Source organism: Hypoxylon trugodes (genome assembly GCF_022578975.1).
Source record: "Hypoxylon trugodes strain CBS 135444 unplaced genomic scaffold F4822scaffold_11, whole genome shotgun sequence".
NCBI lineage: Eukaryota > Fungi > Ascomycota > Sordariomycetes > Xylariales > Hypoxylaceae > Hypoxylon > Hypoxylon trugodes.
The window spans coordinates 1,398,710-1,416,227 of record NW_026250026.1 but is presented as its reverse complement, the minus strand read 5'-3'; the positions used below and the strand labels follow the sequence as shown (position 1 = coordinate 1,416,227).

The following is a 17,518-nucleotide window of genomic DNA, read 5'->3' as shown; positions in this document are numbered from 1 at the left end:
TTGTTCATGCAGGATCAGAGAATATTTGTCCGTACTGAGCTCTACGGCGCTTTTCGCCTAGCTGTTGGGACATCCGTCTAGGTAGATAATTGAGAAGACAAAGAACCTATACGAAATTGATAGCGCAACTTAGAATATTATATGTGAATCTACCTAGACACAGCTGACAGCTTCTCTTTCGACAAGAACAAGGGTTAATCAAGTTCGGCTGCTACGGAATTGATCGCTGTGGGAACTTACCATGGATAGTATGGTAGAGCTACATTTATTAGCCCCCTTACTTTATTCGTTTCACCCTTGCTACACACGGTCCACTATACGATCCAGTTACAGCTCTCAAAATGACTACTCGCCCAGGTATTTATAAAATCTTTTAAGACATACCTAGTAAATGGAATTACTTTGTTAATGATAGAAGTAGGTTGGCGGCGCATAATGTGTTGGGGTTAGAATTCATACTGTATCTCGCCCTTCGCACTTTTCTCCCTCTATTTTCCATTTGATTTCAATAATTACTCTAAAAGCTCCATAGCTTGGACTATTAACGATTAGTAGCGATGGCTAGAAGCTCCGTTCCGTGGCTTCTCGGCTTAGGAGCTCTAGTCTTCGGCATTCTTGCCGTGTTCCTTGAGCCATTTCGGGGTTTCCTAATACGGAATGCCGAGTACTACCAGATCAAACTGCCTCTACTAGGGGAGACCGGACCGGCCATAGTCTTTGACTCCACCGGTAACCTCACATATCTCGGTACACGTTCGGACGGTGTTGAGCATTTCCAGAACATATTCTACGCCGAAGACGCTTCGGGCAAGAATCGATTTGCACCGCCGGTTCCGATTAAGCATGAGAAGGGGTCGTCTATTGATGCTACACAGTCTGGCGCATGGTGCATGCAGGGCACTGGTGACATTCTTCCTTATACGAGTCGAGTCACCAATATTAGCGAGAATTGCTTGAGTTTGAGGATTGCTCGCTCTCAATCTGCGGCTCCTAATGCCAAATTACCAGTGGCAGTTTGGTTGCACGGAGGTACGACATAAACATCAATCCTCAACAGACCGTGATCGTTATCCGATGAAGCTAATCAATACATCAATTATATAGGTGGGCATGCTTTAGGGTCTGCTTCAGATGACTTATATGACCCCAGTGGCCTCGTAAGGCAAGCTGCGGAAGACGGGCAGCCGATCATTTACGTTGGCATCAATTACCGCCTAGGTTGTATGTCATCCATCTGTCCGTTGTCGCCGTAGGCGCATCTTCTAACTAATATATGCAGTATTCGCTTTTGCAACTAGCGATGCATTGGTTAAGGCGAAACACACGAACGTGGGTCTGCGCGACCAACGCGCTGCGCTTGAGTGTACGTGTCGGACATGATACCATCTCATCTCGTCTCAACTAACAAATACCAGGGGTTCGTGATAATATTGAACACTTCGGTGGCGACCCAAAGCGAGGTAAGTGCCACTCATCGCGTATCGCTCTCTATGGAAATAGTTCATTGACTCTTCATTCATGAAAGTGACCGCGATCGGGCAGAGCGTTGGAGCTAGTGATATTGGGCTACAATTGACAGCATTCGGAGGAAAACATGATGTTCCATTCCAGCAAGCAATGTGAATGAGACCCCAACCTCTTATAATGCTAGCATTGTGCTGACTTGACCTGACACTAGAATGATGTCCGGTGCCCCAGGGCTGAATTTTAATACCAAATCAAGCTTAGTAGCGAATAATACCGCGGCTGTAGCCGAAGCAGTGGGATGCATCAAGAAAGGCGATAGCCAATCGAAAGAGACTATCCAATGCCTACGGGAAGTTCCCGCCGAACTATTAGCGAATGTTTCGGTCACGGCCTCCCGTACCGCGCGTCCACCATTCGGCGAGGGATTTTTCTTCCCCACGTATGATGGCGACTTTTTGCTCGATCGACCTTCTCAACTGCTACGTGCTGGCAAGTTCACCAAGGGTGTGCCAATCATCGCTTCCTGGGTATCGAACGAGGGCGCTTGGTATGCTTCTCCCGCAACGTCGACCGACGAGGAAGTGCTGGCGAGCTTTGGGTTATGGCTCACAGGTCATTCCGATGCCACCAAGGCTAAGCTGTTGGAATTATACCCAGTTGAGGACTTCGAAGGGTTAGTAAGGCCAGATTATGATGGACCGATCTCCCCACAATACTACCGCGCCGCGCAATTCACTAAAGACATTTGGTTTACCTGTCCCATCCTCGATTTCACGTGGCAGTACGTCAAAAACGGCGGCGCGGATGTATCTCAAGTGCGGTTATACGAACACAATACCACGCGATTCACACCAGCGCTCGAAGTGATGGGCGTCCCAATGTGGCGCGTCCCCCACCTAAGCGATATCCCATACGTGCTAAACAACCAGCACCTCGGAGGAGGAGCGGACAATTCAGCCCCGCAACTCGAGCTTTCTAAATCGATTAGTCGAGACATTGTAAGATACGTAAACTCTGGAATCCCTAGCAAGGGCGATGGTCCTACGACGTGGCCTGCAGCTTTCGCCGGCTTGTCTAAGGAGGAATTGGAGAAAGAATTCCCGAGCAAGATTTCGCTCCAATTGCTTGGGGGACCCTATGCGAACACGGCTGTTTCTGTTAATAGGGATGACAAGGAGACCGCCACGACAGATGCAGAGCAGGCTGTGCGGTGGGAGAAGATGTTTGAAAGATGTGAGTTCATCAATAGCGTGAAGGTGAGGGGAGAGTCCGATGTGTAGAGCCGATGAACCATATCCAGCTTCATATTGATTTTTCATACTATAACCGATTGAGGGATTGGTTTTACTAATTTACTCAATTCTCTTTTTACCATTTGGGATGATGCTACGAGCTAAGGTGGCGTTGAAGCAATGCAGTTGACACTGTTATGCCATGAATAGATTTTTCACAACTGTGACCCGGCTATTGGGATTGATAGCTACGATGACGAGTTTGAATTCAGAGCGGAGAATTCAAATCCAGTTTGGTCACCATGCTTCAGTGGTAATGACGGTCACGGAGACATTACCAAAATGGACTTCGCAATCAGCGCTACCACGAAAGGAAAAGTGGCCAGTTCACTGGCCTCTGACCTGTCCGTGGATTTTGGTCTTATCTGGGAGGACTGTTAACCGCCGGAATACGAATGATGGGGCCAAACGAAAATTGGACGATGGGAGAGCTGCACATATCGAACCGCAAACCAGACTTCAAAGCGAAAATCTATTCCATTAAGCTTCTCAGGGTATTCTAGGTTACTTTACGCTGTATCTACCCTATACGGCGTTCACTCGACGTTTTCTATCAGCTAAACGTGATTCGTGTCATTAAAGCAAATTATATGCCCAACTCCCAACATCGTCTAATATCTAAGTCCAAAAAGAAAACTCTTGTAGAAATTATAGCATCATCGTGCCCTGGAGTATATTAGCGCTTTATGATCTAACATGGCTTTAATGCTTACCTAAAGCTACCTGATACCATCAGGGTCCGCTCTTGTTACGAGAATGATTAGGTTGAACATTTCCCAGCTCGTCGCTCTCCTCGTCTGAAGGGTACATTATGAATATTAGCCTACAGTGGAGTAAGAATAATAGTTAACCTGACTAGAATTACTTACCAAGAATCGTACGTCGTATAACCCAACGATGATAAGCTTCCCAGGCGGTCATAAGCATAATGGAGAAGGTCAATACCACACCAGTGATTGAGACTGCGACCTGTACAGAAATTGCCATGATGTTGATCTTCGACTAAGTGTGTTGGTATTATGAAATATGAACAGAGATACATTCAGGACCTCTTTATAATTTTAGTTTTGGAGCTTAATACCGCCATCACAGCCAAAGTACTGGCTGGGTAGCCCTACCATCGGGCGTACCTCGCAAGGTGACCATTGGAGAGATTCAGAGTGGACGGCCGATAACAATCCTCTCGACATTATGTTTACGGCCAATTATTTCACACTTGAACTGCGCACGTCTCAATAGTCCGGTTATTGAGGACGGCCGTCAAAAATGCCATGCGTCACTACGTTGAGTGAACATTTCGTCTCGAACCAATCATTTGCCGGTTATAAATCCTGTCGTGGCTGGAGTGGGCTAGACGATGGCCTGCATTACTTTGAAGCTTCAGCCAGGCTCTGAATACCCCGGGAACTTTCACCGGACATTGCGAACTCAGAAATTATGTAGCATAATACCGATCATGCATCTGTGGCTTGGGTATACGCATCTCTGTTTGGCCTATCTCGTAATGTTCGTCGATCCGGAGTTCTTGGCAGCGTAATTTTGCGGGCCAATTGAGGTCGACCTCAATGCAGGCTGTGAGTCTAGACCATCCCTCCCCTGGCGGGCGAGCCCTCTCCATGCTTGAGCAAGCATGTACCTATGTACATGTATAGTTGCGTTGCAGATGTTTTCTTCGAATGGTTCTGTTTCGTCTGCGTATGGGGGTATCTAGATGAGACCTAATCCTAATATCTTGTTGTAGTCTGCCTTTGCTTTTCCCTCTAAATCCTATTTCTCTATTTCTCCAATTCTTGTAGGAGGCCTAGGCCAGGTTTGCTTGTTAATATCTACTAGATGGCTTCGCAGAAGATCACTGAAGCACAATGGGCTGATGTAAAGCCACTTATGAAGTACCTCTATATCGATCTAGATTACTCTTTGAAGAAATTAAGAGAAGAAATGATAAGATTGAATTTCCAAGCCACGTCAGTATTTCGTCTCCGAGAAGATTACCTAGGTAGATATTGAAAAGCTAACGTCTGACAGGCTTAGCCAATACCGTACTCAATTCAGGAAATGGGGTACGCAATGGAATAAGAATCACAAATCCGAAGACACGGAAAGGCTTTCAGCTTTGGTTTCTCACAGAAAAAAGGTTGGCAAAGGAAGCGATGTCTATGAATGGGGCAAGCTATTGCCAGAAACAGAGGTCCGGAGGCTGGTCACAAAAGGGAACCCAGCCATGCTTCAACGTCTAAGAATAATTAGTATGCCGAGTTCAATCATTTACTTTAAATCTCACATACTCATACTCATGAAAAACCGACAGATGACGGTCAACAGCGGCTTCCAAAGAGATGGGTCGTTCGCACCCCTCTGCCGGATCTTACGTCGTCGCTCACTGCCGGCCTTCCTTTCTTTGAAGTAGAAAACTCTCTTCTACTCCCCCAAGTTTACAATGTCGACGATGCCTTAGAGGTACGGCAAGGAGATGCCGAGCCGAGTTCTCAGCATTCGAGCTCTGCAGACCCGGTCTTCTTCACGACCAATGCCGCAGCACTCAATGCCCTGAATTCCATCGTGCCCTACCCCATCAACCAAACCTGCACCACTGTCACACCACTATCTCGGCAAGTATTACACTCGACCGGAAATAACTTCTCTGCTCTGGGATCATTTCCTCCTGGGCAGCTTTTGCAATTTCTCAAGCAAACAGCAATAGCGAAACTCTACCCCTCGATTCTGTCCCTATCTCACCACTCCACTCGCTCGATAGCACAAAGCCTCTTAAAGGGCGCAATTGAGATAGGGGACGAGGTAACTCTCAAGGCCATACTGATGAATAAGACCCTCATGATTGACATCAATCAACAAGTCTGTTTGATTGAAGGTCGCCGATATACGCCAATTGAGCGTGCCTCGATACTGAAGCGCAAGAGTATCATTCGGATTATGCTCGACCACCACGCGGACGTTAACAAGACGTATCCATGCGACTTCTGTAAGCATTACCCACGGGATATCTACGGATGTCAGCGACATGGTGCATTGGAGTACGCGCTATACCAAGGTCGATGTGATCCGGAGATTGTTGAAATGCTTCTCCAAGCTGGGACCCATGTCAACTTCCGGAGGATAGGTTTGCTTATCGACCACGGACACGAGAAATACGTACCCGCCCTCGTTTCAAAATTTGTCAGAACGTTCTATGGGAAACGGGCTCATCTAGGGGATGCCAAATTACCCCCTGGTACATTATCGCTCCACAATCAATTGGGGGACGCCATTATGTCATTAGGCGAAATGACATGTTTGAACATCTTGCGCTTTTTGCATGAAGCGGGCGCAGACATCAAGCATAGTAACTTACTCGACGCCGCAGCGGAGAGGGGATCATTGAATCTTGTTCAGACACTCTTAGAATACGGCGCGACTCCTACTAACAAGACCTTGTGTTGTGCCGTCGGAAGCCGACATCATGGTCTTCAGTCGGTAGATCATAACCCAACAGCTATCAAGGATGGCGAACTTCGATGGCTCAAAACCCGATGGCTCGAGGGCCCTTGCAAGACACCTTTGGAGGAAGTATTCCCAAGTCCGCGCGACTCGGCGACGGACCGCCCTGTCAAAAAAGGTATACTTGGGTTATCTAATCGCTTCCACACAGCCTGCATGGCGATATTTGACAGCGGAGATACAAAACCGATCCTGGAACTAGTCGAAGAAGGCGAACTACAGAATCTTAGAATATCCAAACTAGGAGCGACCTCGAATGCACTCGATAACGCCTTATGTAAAGTATCAGATATTGGCGACTATGGAGCCGCCGTGGTACTCCTTAACATTAGCATGAATCTCGACACTTCACATAGAGGCGGAATCCTCGAGCGCGCACTTTTGCGTGCTGTGCGAGGGGATAATGCTCAAATTGTTGAGTTAATACTCGATTATGGCGCCGAAACGGGCACTTGGGACAGAGAGCCGCCCCGGTCAAACTTCGCTCATATTCGGAACAGTCAAGGAGGCCTTGAATTCTTCAGTCATGACTTTTACGTGCCATACGATTTTCCGGTCGGCCGTAATAACCCGATCGCCGTTGCAGCTCAATCGCGTAACTATCCGATGATCAAAACTCTGCTCGCGGCTGGAGTAAGACCACACCTCTCGATCGCCGTGAAGCAGAAAGACATCAGTCTAGCATCGTTGTTATTCGAGGCGGGCGCGGAGATTAATGATGAAGCATTGACAGATGCTACGCGACTTAGAGACTTGGATATGGTCGAATGGCTGCTTCGCCATGGTGCAGACCCGCACAATTTCGAAGCCCTTGAAGCCGCTTTCTTCGCACACGGGCCAATATTCGAATTATTACTGGATTCCCATAAGAAGAGATACCCTGTAAAGAGGAAAGGCTTCGTGTCTTCATTGCTGTCTCAAGCCATTTCAAAGGGTAGCGAATCTGAGGTGAGGTACTTGTTACATCACGGCGCAGATCCCACTGGCTTCGTTTGTTATCTCAACAACAGACCGCCTATGCTCGCTTTTAGCCCTTTTGGCTTTGCGATCGGTATCAACCAAAATGGGAATGTGCCTCTGGTCGAACTACTCCTAAGGGAAGGCTGCGATCCTAACGGCGTGGTCTCTGAAATAAGACATCAAAGCACAACTATGCAGAGAACCACGGCTCTCCTCGCAGCGGTCAGTACGCGAAGCATTGAAATGGTGGAGCTTCTGACCAAGAAGGGCGCTGAGATCAATTACCCCGCGAAAGGGCTTATCAAACGCACGCCCATTCAGAGGGCCGCCGAGATTGGATGCTTTGAAATGGTGGAATTGTTGTATAACTTCAATGCAGATGTCAATGCGCCGCCAGCCGTGAGGGGTGGCGCAACGGCGCTTCAATTGGCTGCGATTGGCGGTTATAATCGCATAGTCTGCTATCTGCTAAGTCGCAAAGCCGATGTTGACGCCCCGGCAGCTATGTTTGACGGAATGACGGCACTCGAAGGGGCTGCTGCTAATGGGCGTACAGATACGGTATATATCCTCCTTCAGGCCGGTGCGGGATCATACGGCAAGGATATGCCACAATTCGAGAAGGCAATAGCTATGGCTAGGGAAAACGGGCATTATCCCACCACCGATCTAATTCAAGATCATCTGAATTCCTTGCCGAAGGAAGACCTGGAAATGCTCGATGATTTGGGGACGCCTAGTAGTTTAAAGGCAACTCAATCCCCCGAGAACACCATCAACTGGGATAACTATGACTTGGGTATCCCTGATTTTTCTGGAGAGCAAACAAACTGGGTCAGCTATGGTTCGGATGAATTTGACATGTCTGTTGGAGGATTTGTTGCTCCAAATCGGTACGATATAGGTGTTTTTGACGTCTCTGCCGAGGAATTCACAGACTTCGATGATGGTCGTTTAGGGGCTTATAATCATTGACTCGGGCAGGAATAGTATGAGAAAAGGCTATAGTCCGTTTATAGGTCGCAAGAACTTATAGGTGCGTCCTCAACGGTCGTCGCATGATCCTTATAATATTGAATCATTTCATCCCACTCCTTCGTACCCAAAGGGGGACTACTACCATCCTCTTGAAGTAACTTCTCTAAGCCTTCATATTCGGGACTGTTTATGTTGATGACATATCTCTTTCCAACTTCATTATCTTCAAAAAAAGCACAGTCCGGCTGGACACATTTCCAACTGTCGTGGGCGTGCTTCTGTATATACTCTAAGCGTTCGGTATCGGTTCGGAGCTTCTCGTATGTACGACCTTCGTCCGAGTCGATTAAGACGGTATAAACTGTGGTTCGACCTTTCGCATCTCGCGTTTCGTCGTGGAACTTATAGTATGGCCACTTCTGGGGTTCTGTCATTGTTTACGATCGCGATACTGTGTCCGCGAAACTGTGTAGGTGGGGTAGATCGTGAATAGCTAAGGTGAAAATTTTGGGGGTACTATAGGGACACTTGGTTAATAGATAGGGCTATGAAGTACCTATATTAATCAATTATCATGCGCTATGGCGAATACTTAGTCCACTAATCGAACGAATCTGGTGAAGCGTAGGGCGCCCCTGACGTAGGCCACTGAACGGTCAATACCGAGTCCGAGCTCCGAGCGCCGAATGAAGGTGACGAGAAGGTCTATATTCTTTTGATATCTCACACTTAAATCGCCAAACCGGCGATGTTAAACGAAGCCGAAGACATGAAGGCCCTAACGAGCTAACGAGTGAATATCCCAATACTGCGCCCACTAGATCCCGGGCATCCGTCTTACATTCTGTATTAAGCCGCGGTACAAACGCTAAAGATGAGAGGCGCTCTGCTAGACGTTATCATAGGCGCTGTGCAAATGGACTTGTGGATCTTGATATTCCATTGAAGCTGCAAGATAATCCTTCTAATCGGGTATATATCTAAGATCAATACTCAAGTCCGACTCAAAGCGACCTAACTACGTAGGTATGTTCATAGTAAGTAACTTCCCGCGAGTTCACCAACCTCATTGCTGGAATTAAGTGGGTTGAATTGGGTCGGCCAAGTCGATTAGTGGGATTAGCACGTAACATACCCTTGAATAAGTGGTACGCTACTTGCCCTATAAGGCTGACAAATTGTCGGAGTAGCGGAGTAGGTAATTAATGCTGTATCGCGAGAGCTTTGGAATCGATAGTTGGGTTAATAAGAACTGCGATTTCACCTGTTGCGCGGATCGAAACTAACTGTTATTATTGCGAAGTTGGTTCTTCACATGTTGGTGTGATCTCTACCGTATAGGAGTTCCGGAACCACTGCCACTGTTAACAGGGATCGTTCCGTCCCGTCGTTTGAAATACAAGATGGAATTGGCGGCAAGCTCTGACAGTGGGGGCTGTCCTTTTGGGCTTGGACCGTACATGTGGCGAATAGGAGGCTGTTAACTGAGCTATGGGTTACATTTGCTAGTGAAGTCACCTAAGTCTAGTGGTGTATCCCAAAATAGAACTGTAAAAGCTCAACTGTCTGACATTGTATAGCGAGACATATTGAAGAGAACTTTGTGTATCTCTGCGGGTAAGCCGAGTATGAACACAATCGAAAACTGGAATATGATATGAGGATGTCTCGGTGTGGTTGAATTTCGGATGAACAGAGAAGGATTGTGGGTGACTTCTCAGAGCCGGGAAGAGCTGAAAATATTTCAATCTTTGGTTAGTTGATATCGAACCAACAGCACGCGCTCGACCCTAGCCCGTACAATATGGAACCAGCCGTGGTTCGATACCATGTTCGAAGAATTTCGACAGCAAAACTCACCCCCAAAAGTTACCACTTTACATAAAAGAAGGCAAGTTAACAAACATGATGGATCATCTATCTATGAAATCATATTTGTTACTCAGCCTTAGATCTCATATAATAAATGTCGTAGGGGGCTTATTCTTATGGCCGATCTTAGACTCATACAAATATGGTGGAGAAGCTAGAGGGTACACGCCGTATTCTGATAAGCTGCAACTATTGGAGCTGTATAACCGCCAAGGGAACACCCATGTTATAGCTTAGGTACCTAAGAAGCAATTCGCAGGTGGCACAGCTAGCGTATTATAGCGAATATACCCCTACCATCAAGCACCCCGGTCAGATTTGTAGGCACCCTTGGTCCCCGATCTGTTGATGTTTTAGTTCAGCTTCTCTATGAGCCAAGATGATGTTCTTATTAACCTCAACGTCCCCGTAGCTAAGACTAATATCTCAAAATCCTTTCGCCCTAATATTTATGTATATACGGCACGGCACGGCGCGGGACATGTAACGCCGTGTAGATCGTATTTTCCTTCGTCGTTTGAATTTCAAGTTAGGTCCCTATGGCGCATTACGCTGCTGTTGACGCGCAGAACGACTCCCCACCCCCAGCTTCGCACGCAACAGGTTCTGTATCAGAGACCGAAAGCACAAGGCACGTACCTACGGATCAACACAACTATGGCTATGAGTATGGTTATGGAAATGGGCAGGGACATCAGTATCTACCGGTATACTCGATGACGGGGAATGCGGATCCTCATGCGAATGCCGGTTATGTTCATGCGACAGCACCCTCACCTAACACGACTGTATCCCCACAAACTGAACAATACCAACAATTTGGAGTAGAGAACTCTACCTATTCGTCTCCACAATCTCAAATTCATCATGATCATAGCATAATTCAAGAGTATCCGATGGGACAGGATTATACAAGCCCGAAAGAATACCCCGTTGGCCAGGAATATGCGTATGCGAAAGACAATCATTATGTGTACCCGACTCGAGAAGTCGCACCTTCGTCAGCCAACACCGATACAAATCGTCGCAGACTCGTTCTTCTTCATCATCTATGGCTGTGGGAAATTCTCGCGTCAATTTTTAGTCTTGCCTGTGTAGGTTCTGTTATCGGCGTCCTCTCTTACGAACAAGGGAAGCCGCTGGATCAATGGCAACATGGGTGGGGCCAGCAAATATCGCCCACTGCAGTTGTATCTTTCCTTGGTACTATGGGCAAATCTGCCTGTCTGCTAGCAGTCGCAGAAATCATTTCGCAATTGAAATGGATACATTTCAATGCGGGTCCTCAGAAGCTTAGGGACCTTGAGATCTTTGATAATGCGAGCCGTGGCCCTTGGGGCGCCCTGCAGCTAGTAGTCCTCAAGAACAGGACCACACTGTTAGCCGGATGCGCCTCTCTCCTTGTGCTGGCCGCATTGTTCGTCGACCCCTTTCTGCAATTGGTCTTCACATTCCCTCAGTCATTAACACCTGTTGAGGGTTCTTCTCCAGCTATACGAGCAACTCAGGTATACGATCCCTCTGCTCTTGTTTCGAGATTTACACAATGCTATGGCGCCGCGCAAGTAGATTCCGTCTTGCAAGCCGCGATCCTATCGCCAGTATGGAACGCCACCCGCGCGCCATCCCTCCCGTGTAACTTCGAGCGCTGCGAATGGCCATCCATCACCACACTAGGTGTCTGCAGTAGCTGTACTGACTTCACGGACAAAGTAGTGCCGAAATGCACTGTATCCTCCCAATCCATTCCCCAGGCACAATGCAACTACACCTTAGACGCCAACACCACGCTCTCCGCTGATTTCGCCGTATTCGGCGGAGCCGCAGAAATGACGCCGTACCACACGCTCTGGCACTCCCAAGTCAACACCACCAGCCCAGCCCAAGGGCAAGACGCGCTAATCACCCAATACTCCTTCATCAGCCTCCCGGACATCTCCGACTGGACCACTCTCGTCGACTTCAACACCAAGCCATGGAAACTAACCTCCACGCCTCCAATCAACAAAGCCATGCAATGCTCCTTCTCGCTCTGCGCGCGTACCTTCGAAACCCCATACTTCGCGAATTTCACCAACGGTCCCCTAACCGGGCCCTCAACCCCTCTCAACATAGCCTCCAACCCGCGACCTTTAGAAAACGACATAGTCCGCGTAACCCTCGAACCCGCAACCTCGGACCACCCACCCATGAACACAACCTTCGCGATCAACGAATGCGATTTCCAGGACCTAAACACATACCTGCAATCCCTCTTCAACGTGCAGTACTGGAGCGAAGGCATGACCAGAGGACCGAATCAAAATTCCAGTTCCTCGACTAGCAACTCCCCGCTTATAACGCCTAACATTGGTTTAGCGCTCAGTGAGACGGGGGATATACCGGATTTGATGCGGCAGATAGCGGATAGTATGACTGAGGCTTTGCGCACGTCGGTGAATAGCACGGTTGTAACGGGCGTGGGGATGAATACTGTTACGTATATCGCTATTACGTGGGCGTGGCTCGCGCTTCCGATCGCACTAGTTGTGTTGACGTTTTTGATGCTACTACTTGTTATATTCCGTAACGGAGCGCGCGGCGTGCCGATTTGGAAGAGTTCGAGTCTGGCGTTGCTGTTCCATGATTTACAGGGCTGGGATGAAAGTGAGAGGCAAGCGGGGCACCCACATGAAGTGCAGAGGCGAGGTATCCAGATGAAGGCCCAGGTTGTGAATGAAGGGGGTCAGATGAGTTTTTATAGAGCGGGATGAGATGGTATAGGATGACGGAGGGTAATTGTAATATATGAGTAATGTTTAACGCGTTACATGATTATTGGGAGTACATATAGATATCCAAACAAGATTGGCCTCCAAAACGTATCGGCCTTTGAATATTTTGTTCCGTTTCTAAATGACCTACCAAGTACTCCAAAGTATTATTTTGTATAACAAGTTGATATGATGTGAATGCTTTGAGCGCTTGGGGGATCTTGTTTGATATACTTATGCCTTGAATGGCTTCGATGTCAGATCGACGCTCGAGCCTGTTTCAATGGCGCTCGCACCCACAAACACGTAACCACGAAAACCAGTTCAAGCACACAGCTTTCTTCGGGAGCAGTCTTAGATGGGATAATAATTCATTTATACCGTAGGTCTAACGGCAAATTGTATACATAGAAGCTAGTAATTCGGGTAAAATCCACCGAATATTCAACGCAGATCGTATCTCAGGATCGCCGTATAAACCCAATAATGCCAGTCGCAAAAAAAGAATTTGTCCGTCTCCAGAACGCCGATGACGTGAATTTAAACTACCCTCCAAAGCACCTCGGCTCGTGTGATGGTCAACCGTATGGAAAAGAGAAGTCGTTGTGGACGTTCTCGATTCGTTTTTGTCGTACTTGATACGTAACTCGATCTCGCGGGGTATATCGGTAGGCCGACAAAAAAGCTAACCCTTATCTCACAAATGCTTTTCGTGGCTCGCTCGCTAGACCGCTGGGCCGAGTTAAAGGAACACTCATTATACATTAATTCCTTCAGTGTTCATAGCCGGCTCCGCGTTGCCAAGGACTGTTTATAATGTAAGCAGATGTGCAGCGAAATTCCGTAACGAAGTCTCTTACCTTGGGCTTGCAGGTGGTCTGCCTCCGGCCGGGCTGTTGTTGTTTTGTGAACGTGCAATCGAAGATTGAATAGATCCGTTATACGGACTAGCAGTTCTGTTGATTGGGTCCACGGGAGACCGAGGCGGTGCGTAGTGTGAAGGCGCATGATGCGAGTTGTTGGAAGCCGAATTAGCTATAGATCCTTGACCCCGGTACAAAGAATCTCGAGGGTTCACGGGTTCGTCATCGTCCAAGTCGAGAGCCGAAGAGTATCCTGGCTTCTCTCCACGGGCAGTCATCGCTAGAGCGTCTAGTTCGGTAGTGGTGGCTAGTTGGCTTTGGGACTTCATGAAGGAAGTGCGGTCGTCGGCCATGAACTTGTAGCGACCGTCTGGGTTACCGTGGAAAATAACAATACCTGTAGTGATGATCAACATAAGTAGAAGCACCAATGTGCAGGCCGCGTTCAAAATCCATAGTACGACGCCAACGACACCGGTTACAATTCCAGGCTGGTTAAATACGTCGGTAAAGATGAGAAGGAAGATAGAATTGATAAAATTGACAGCGTAGATGGCGATGTTGAAGGAGTTCGTCTTCTTGTCCATCCAAGGTCGAAGTACGGAGGCAGCAATTAGAGCAGCGGCTTCAATGAGCATGAATGCGATAGCTTGGACGATTCCAGAGTTCTGGGCGAAGGAAATGAATAGGGCTTTGACAACGATGTATCCGAGAAGAGGAACGATGAAGTAATAAGCCGAAGCACGGAACTGGATGTAGAGGAAACCTATATTATCACGTCACATTAATTAGAATCGCAATTCATATTACCTCAAATCGCGCTTGTGGCGATGAATAATACATGGCAGAAGGACACTCACCCCACTTGTTAAGAGTAAGAGGGTCCGAAAACAGGATATACGCCGGGTTCCTGTGTAATGTAACTGAACGATGCGCGATGCGAATAACTTTGTAAGCTGCCCAGGCAAGAACACCATTAAGAGCGAGGAGGAAGAATACAGCCAAGACCATCTCAGCAGGGGAGTCGCTCTGAGTAAACTCCCAGAAGCAAAGAATCGTCACTGGAGCATGTCCAATGAGAGCCATTCGGAAGAGAATTCCTTTCAGTACGGTGCCTATTATCCAAGTGTTAGTATTATCATCCCTCTAAATGGAAGAGCGACAAATTATTGCCGTAGGGATACTCACGCCAGCCATTTCGGAACTCTAGGAAAGTATCGCCCTTGATCCATCTCTGCTTCGCGGCTAGTTCGCAGATACCCTTGAAAGCAACGACGAAGAGAGCGGTAAAGGCCATAACGAGATAAAAGAAAACGAGTCCTGTCAAGAATAGATTTGTGCTTTCAATTCCTGCTCGAAAGGCAACACGCTGAATGCCGTATACGATATAGCTGCCGTACTGGGTCTGGACATTTCCTCTCTTCATGAGATTCGAACCCTGCTCTACCAGAGCGCGAGGAAGCATCGCGGCGCCACGTCGAAAGAGGCTGACAGCACGTTTCTGTACTTCAACAGACACGGTCGCGAGAGAATCTACCTGTGTGATTAGTGTAGATGGTGTGCCTCCTGTTGATCGCTGGTACCAAGTGAAAATGCGTTCCACTAAGACATCATTAGTAAGCACTCTCAAGACGCAAAATGAAAATGAAATCGCCATATTCTGGCAAGGCTCTTCATTTGCATAATATGCACAAATTTTGGGATATCAACATACAGAAGTTCACGTTGATGATACCCATGCTCCACTGGAAATCCTGGGTCCACGATTGCACAACCGGGGGTAGCGGGATTCCAACAAGACCAATCATGGCTTGCGATTGAAAGTAGCTCATTAGTGACAGGGCGTTTGCGGCGACGTGCGAAGCGGCATTTGTGTGGCCCAAACCCGATAGCAAGGCAGATGATGCAAGGGCTAACCCAGCCACTACGGCGGACGCCCATTTAACACCGACTAAATCAACAGTCTGTCCGTTCGAAACCAAAGCCTCAACACAGGCAACATTATGGCCGGCTTGATCACCATCGGTAGCGTTGATGTAGATTCTGACCTTAGCATCGAGATCGGGGAAATCGTAGGCGATAGATGGAATGTTAGATGTAGAGCCAGGAGGAACATCTAGGACGAAAGGGTCTCCCAATTTTCCTGACAACATAGGACAGAAACCAGCCAAACCAACATCACAAGGGTTAATAACCGTGTGCAAAAACGAGTAGCCGTAAGCGCTGATATCGATATCGAAAATGACCTTCGCTTCGATAGTAGAGAGGGCGGTAATATTAACATGGGCCCTTCCTTCACTTGGGTTATAGACAACACTGAATAAACTAGCCGAAAATCCCGAATTTTCCTGACAAACGTTTAGAGAGGTAGATTGAAGTATTCGTTCGGCCGTCGCGGGTAAGATGACGGACGCGAAGGATATCGCCGCTAATAGCGGTTTCCCTATTGAAAACCTCATGTTTTCCGACAATTGAAGAATTAAAAATCTTCAATTCGGATTAGTTATTATTCAGTTTTCCCAAATTATTTCCACCAAAATATGACGACTTGACTCATGCGACAATGTAAACAGTGTGCGATTTTAGTGTCGCGCCTCCACTCGAGCACGATGGTTGTGGGTCTTGATTAGTCGAGTATGATCAAATACGTAGTGTCTTGTCTTCTATAGCGGGACCTCAGAAAAAAACCACCAAGATCCAATCTAGGTGTATAATTTGGCGGGGTTTATCGCGTTCGAAATATGTTGATTGTCAGTGAAGCGAGCGAAATGTACCATCCAGTTCTCGTGTTGATGGCGACGACGGGTGTGGCGTGTCGGTCGAACGTAGAAAGAACCAAAAAAAGAACGAATGAATGAACAAAAACAAGAATAAACGAATGAAGAATGAAGAAGCGATTTGATGGTGGGAAGAAGTGCTGGCAAAAGCAAACCTGACCAAGCCAGGGGTTGGAGTAGAACAAGTAGAACAAGAGGTATGTATACCATGTATGTATACCCTGTAACTTGTACGGAGTATACCTGAGTGAGGTACCTACGTATTCAGTAGTAGTAATACCCAAGTCCCAAGTAGGGTATCCTATCCTGACCAGCCTGACTTATCCTGCAAGTAAGGTATGATTAGCGGTTCGGTCTAACCGTAGATTGCAGGTCAACAATCCTCTCGGGTACACCAATCTCATGCCCCCCGATCTGTCATTCGTCGTCCCGTGTTGCCCGTCTTAACCGTCTTAGTGACTTTTGGCTTACCTACTATGCATTGGCAGTGAGGCAGTGCTGCTGTTTTGAGCATGGATGCGCGGCCTTGGCGAATCATCAGGCACACCTGAATACGAGACTTTTCTTTAACTGGTCGAAAATTCACGCCTCTTTTTCTTTTTGCCTTCAATTTAAACGAGTTGATTGTTTTTTATGTGTGTTAAGTTAGTTGTATTTGACAGAATAATAAGAAAGATGAATCTTAATTTAGACAAGGGTAAATCTAACTTTATGTGATAAAGACCTTTGTATCCATTATGATATGATTATTCTATATATGCAAACTCAATTAATTCACAGAGGAATGTACCTGCAGATTTCGTCTGTACTACCGGACTTATCTTGATTAAAAAGTGCGATACATGCGCATGTACCGAATGTACCCAACCCCGGCTTTTGGCCCTTTTGTGATAAGTAGGTAGTGGGGTCAGCATAAGGAACTAAAGTAATTTCAGTTGTACAATGTACTAATCCTTTCGCCTAACCAATCTAATTTCCGTGTTGCCGTTCCTGCTCAGTCAATTATGTAAGAGAGCGGTTGTTAGTTCTTACTTGTCAATATAGTAGACTAATGAACAAAG

The 17,518-nt window shown here is 47.2% G+C and overlaps 6 protein-coding genes across 6 annotated transcripts; 3 read left to right on the top strand and 3 right to left on the bottom strand.

Moving 5' to 3' along the window:
* Window positions 1-557: 557 nt before the first annotated feature.
* On the top strand, window positions 558-3,140 carry F4822DRAFT_434736 (alpha/beta-hydrolase; the record flags this gene model as incomplete). The annotated part of the gene is made up of 7 exons (XM_051462061.1): window positions 558-1,029; window positions 1,105-1,221; window positions 1,280-1,363; window positions 1,416-1,460; window positions 1,526-1,619; window positions 1,679-2,723; window positions 2,910-3,140. The coding sequence occupies 7 exons, from the start codon at window positions 558-560 to the stop codon at window positions 3,138-3,140; spliced, it is 2,088 nt and encodes a 695-aa protein (XP_051309396.1).
* A 351-nt stretch (window positions 3,141-3,491) lies between these two features.
* F4822DRAFT_434735 (uncharacterized protein) lies at window positions 3,492-3,746 on the bottom strand (the record flags this gene model as incomplete). The annotated part of the gene is made up of 2 exons (XM_051462060.1): window positions 3,492-3,556; window positions 3,629-3,746. 2 exons carry the CDS (start codon window positions 3,744-3,746, stop codon window positions 3,492-3,494), a joined length of 183 nt encoding a protein of 60 aa, XP_051309395.1.
* A 739-nt stretch (window positions 3,747-4,485) lies between these two features.
* F4822DRAFT_82923 (ankyrin repeat-containing domain protein) lies at window positions 4,486-8,208 on the top strand. The gene is made up of 3 exons (XM_051464042.1): window positions 4,486-4,723; window positions 4,785-5,005; window positions 5,068-8,208. Exons 1-3 carry the CDS (start codon window positions 4,593-4,595, stop codon window positions 8,187-8,189), a joined length of 3,474 nt encoding a protein of 1,157 aa, XP_051309394.1. The 5' UTR covers window positions 4,486-4,592; the 3' UTR covers window positions 8,190-8,208.
* F4822DRAFT_82929 (uncharacterized protein) lies at window positions 7,859-9,361 on the bottom strand. Its single transcript, XM_051464043.1, has one exon. It carries the CDS (start codon window positions 8,624-8,626, stop codon window positions 8,228-8,230), a length of 399 nt encoding a protein of 132 aa, XP_051309393.1. The 5' UTR covers window positions 8,627-9,361; the 3' UTR covers window positions 7,859-8,227.
* A 1,001-nt stretch (window positions 9,362-10,362) lies between these two features.
* Window positions 10,363-12,941, top strand: F4822DRAFT_421166 (uncharacterized protein). The gene has a single exon (XM_051459772.1). It carries the CDS (start codon window positions 10,604-10,606, stop codon window positions 12,815-12,817), a length of 2,214 nt encoding a protein of 737 aa, XP_051309392.1. The 5' UTR covers window positions 10,363-10,603; the 3' UTR covers window positions 12,818-12,941.
* Window positions 12,942-16,618, bottom strand: F4822DRAFT_421164 (TRP-domain-containing protein). The gene is made up of 5 exons (XM_051459771.1): window positions 15,395-16,618; window positions 14,869-15,282; window positions 14,541-14,795; window positions 13,678-14,446; window positions 12,942-13,624 (listed from the first exon to the last, which is right to left on the bottom strand). The coding sequence occupies exons 1-5, from the start codon at window positions 16,137-16,139 to the stop codon at window positions 13,591-13,593; spliced, it is 2,217 nt and encodes a 738-aa protein (XP_051309391.1). The 5' UTR covers window positions 16,140-16,618; the 3' UTR covers window positions 12,942-13,590.
* Between the last annotated feature and the right edge of the window lie 900 nt (window positions 16,619-17,518).

Coding starts and splice junctions, on each gene's coding strand:
- F4822DRAFT_82929 (XM_051464043.1), bottom strand. CDS start 8,626: ATGACAGAACCCCAGAAGTGGCCATACTATAAGTTCCACGACGAAACG.
- F4822DRAFT_421164 (XM_051459771.1), bottom strand. CDS start 16,139: ATGAGGTTTTCAATAGGGAAACCGCTATTAGCGGCGATATCCTTCGCG. Junction 15,283..15,394: donor TATCATCAACGTGAACTTCT/GTATGTTGATAT, acceptor ATGATGTCTTAG/TGGAACGCATTTTCACTTGG. Junction 14,447..14,540: donor TCTTACTCTTAACAAGTGGG/GTGAGTGTCCTT, acceptor GTGATAATATAG/GTTTCCTCTACATCCAGTTC.
- F4822DRAFT_421166 (XM_051459772.1), top strand. CDS start 10,604: ATGGCGCATTACGCTGCTGTTGACGCGCAGAACGACTCCCCACCCCCA.
- F4822DRAFT_82923 (XM_051464042.1), top strand. CDS start 4,593: ATGGCTTCGCAGAAGATCACTGAAGCACAATGGGCTGATGTAAAGCCA. Junction 4,724..4,784: donor AGATTGAATTTCCAAGCCAC/GTCAGTATTTCG, acceptor AACGTCTGACAG/GCTTAGCCAATACCGTACTC. Junction 5,006..5,067: donor TCAACGTCTAAGAATAATTA/GTATGCCGAGTT, acceptor AAAAACCGACAG/ATGACGGTCAACAGCGGCTT.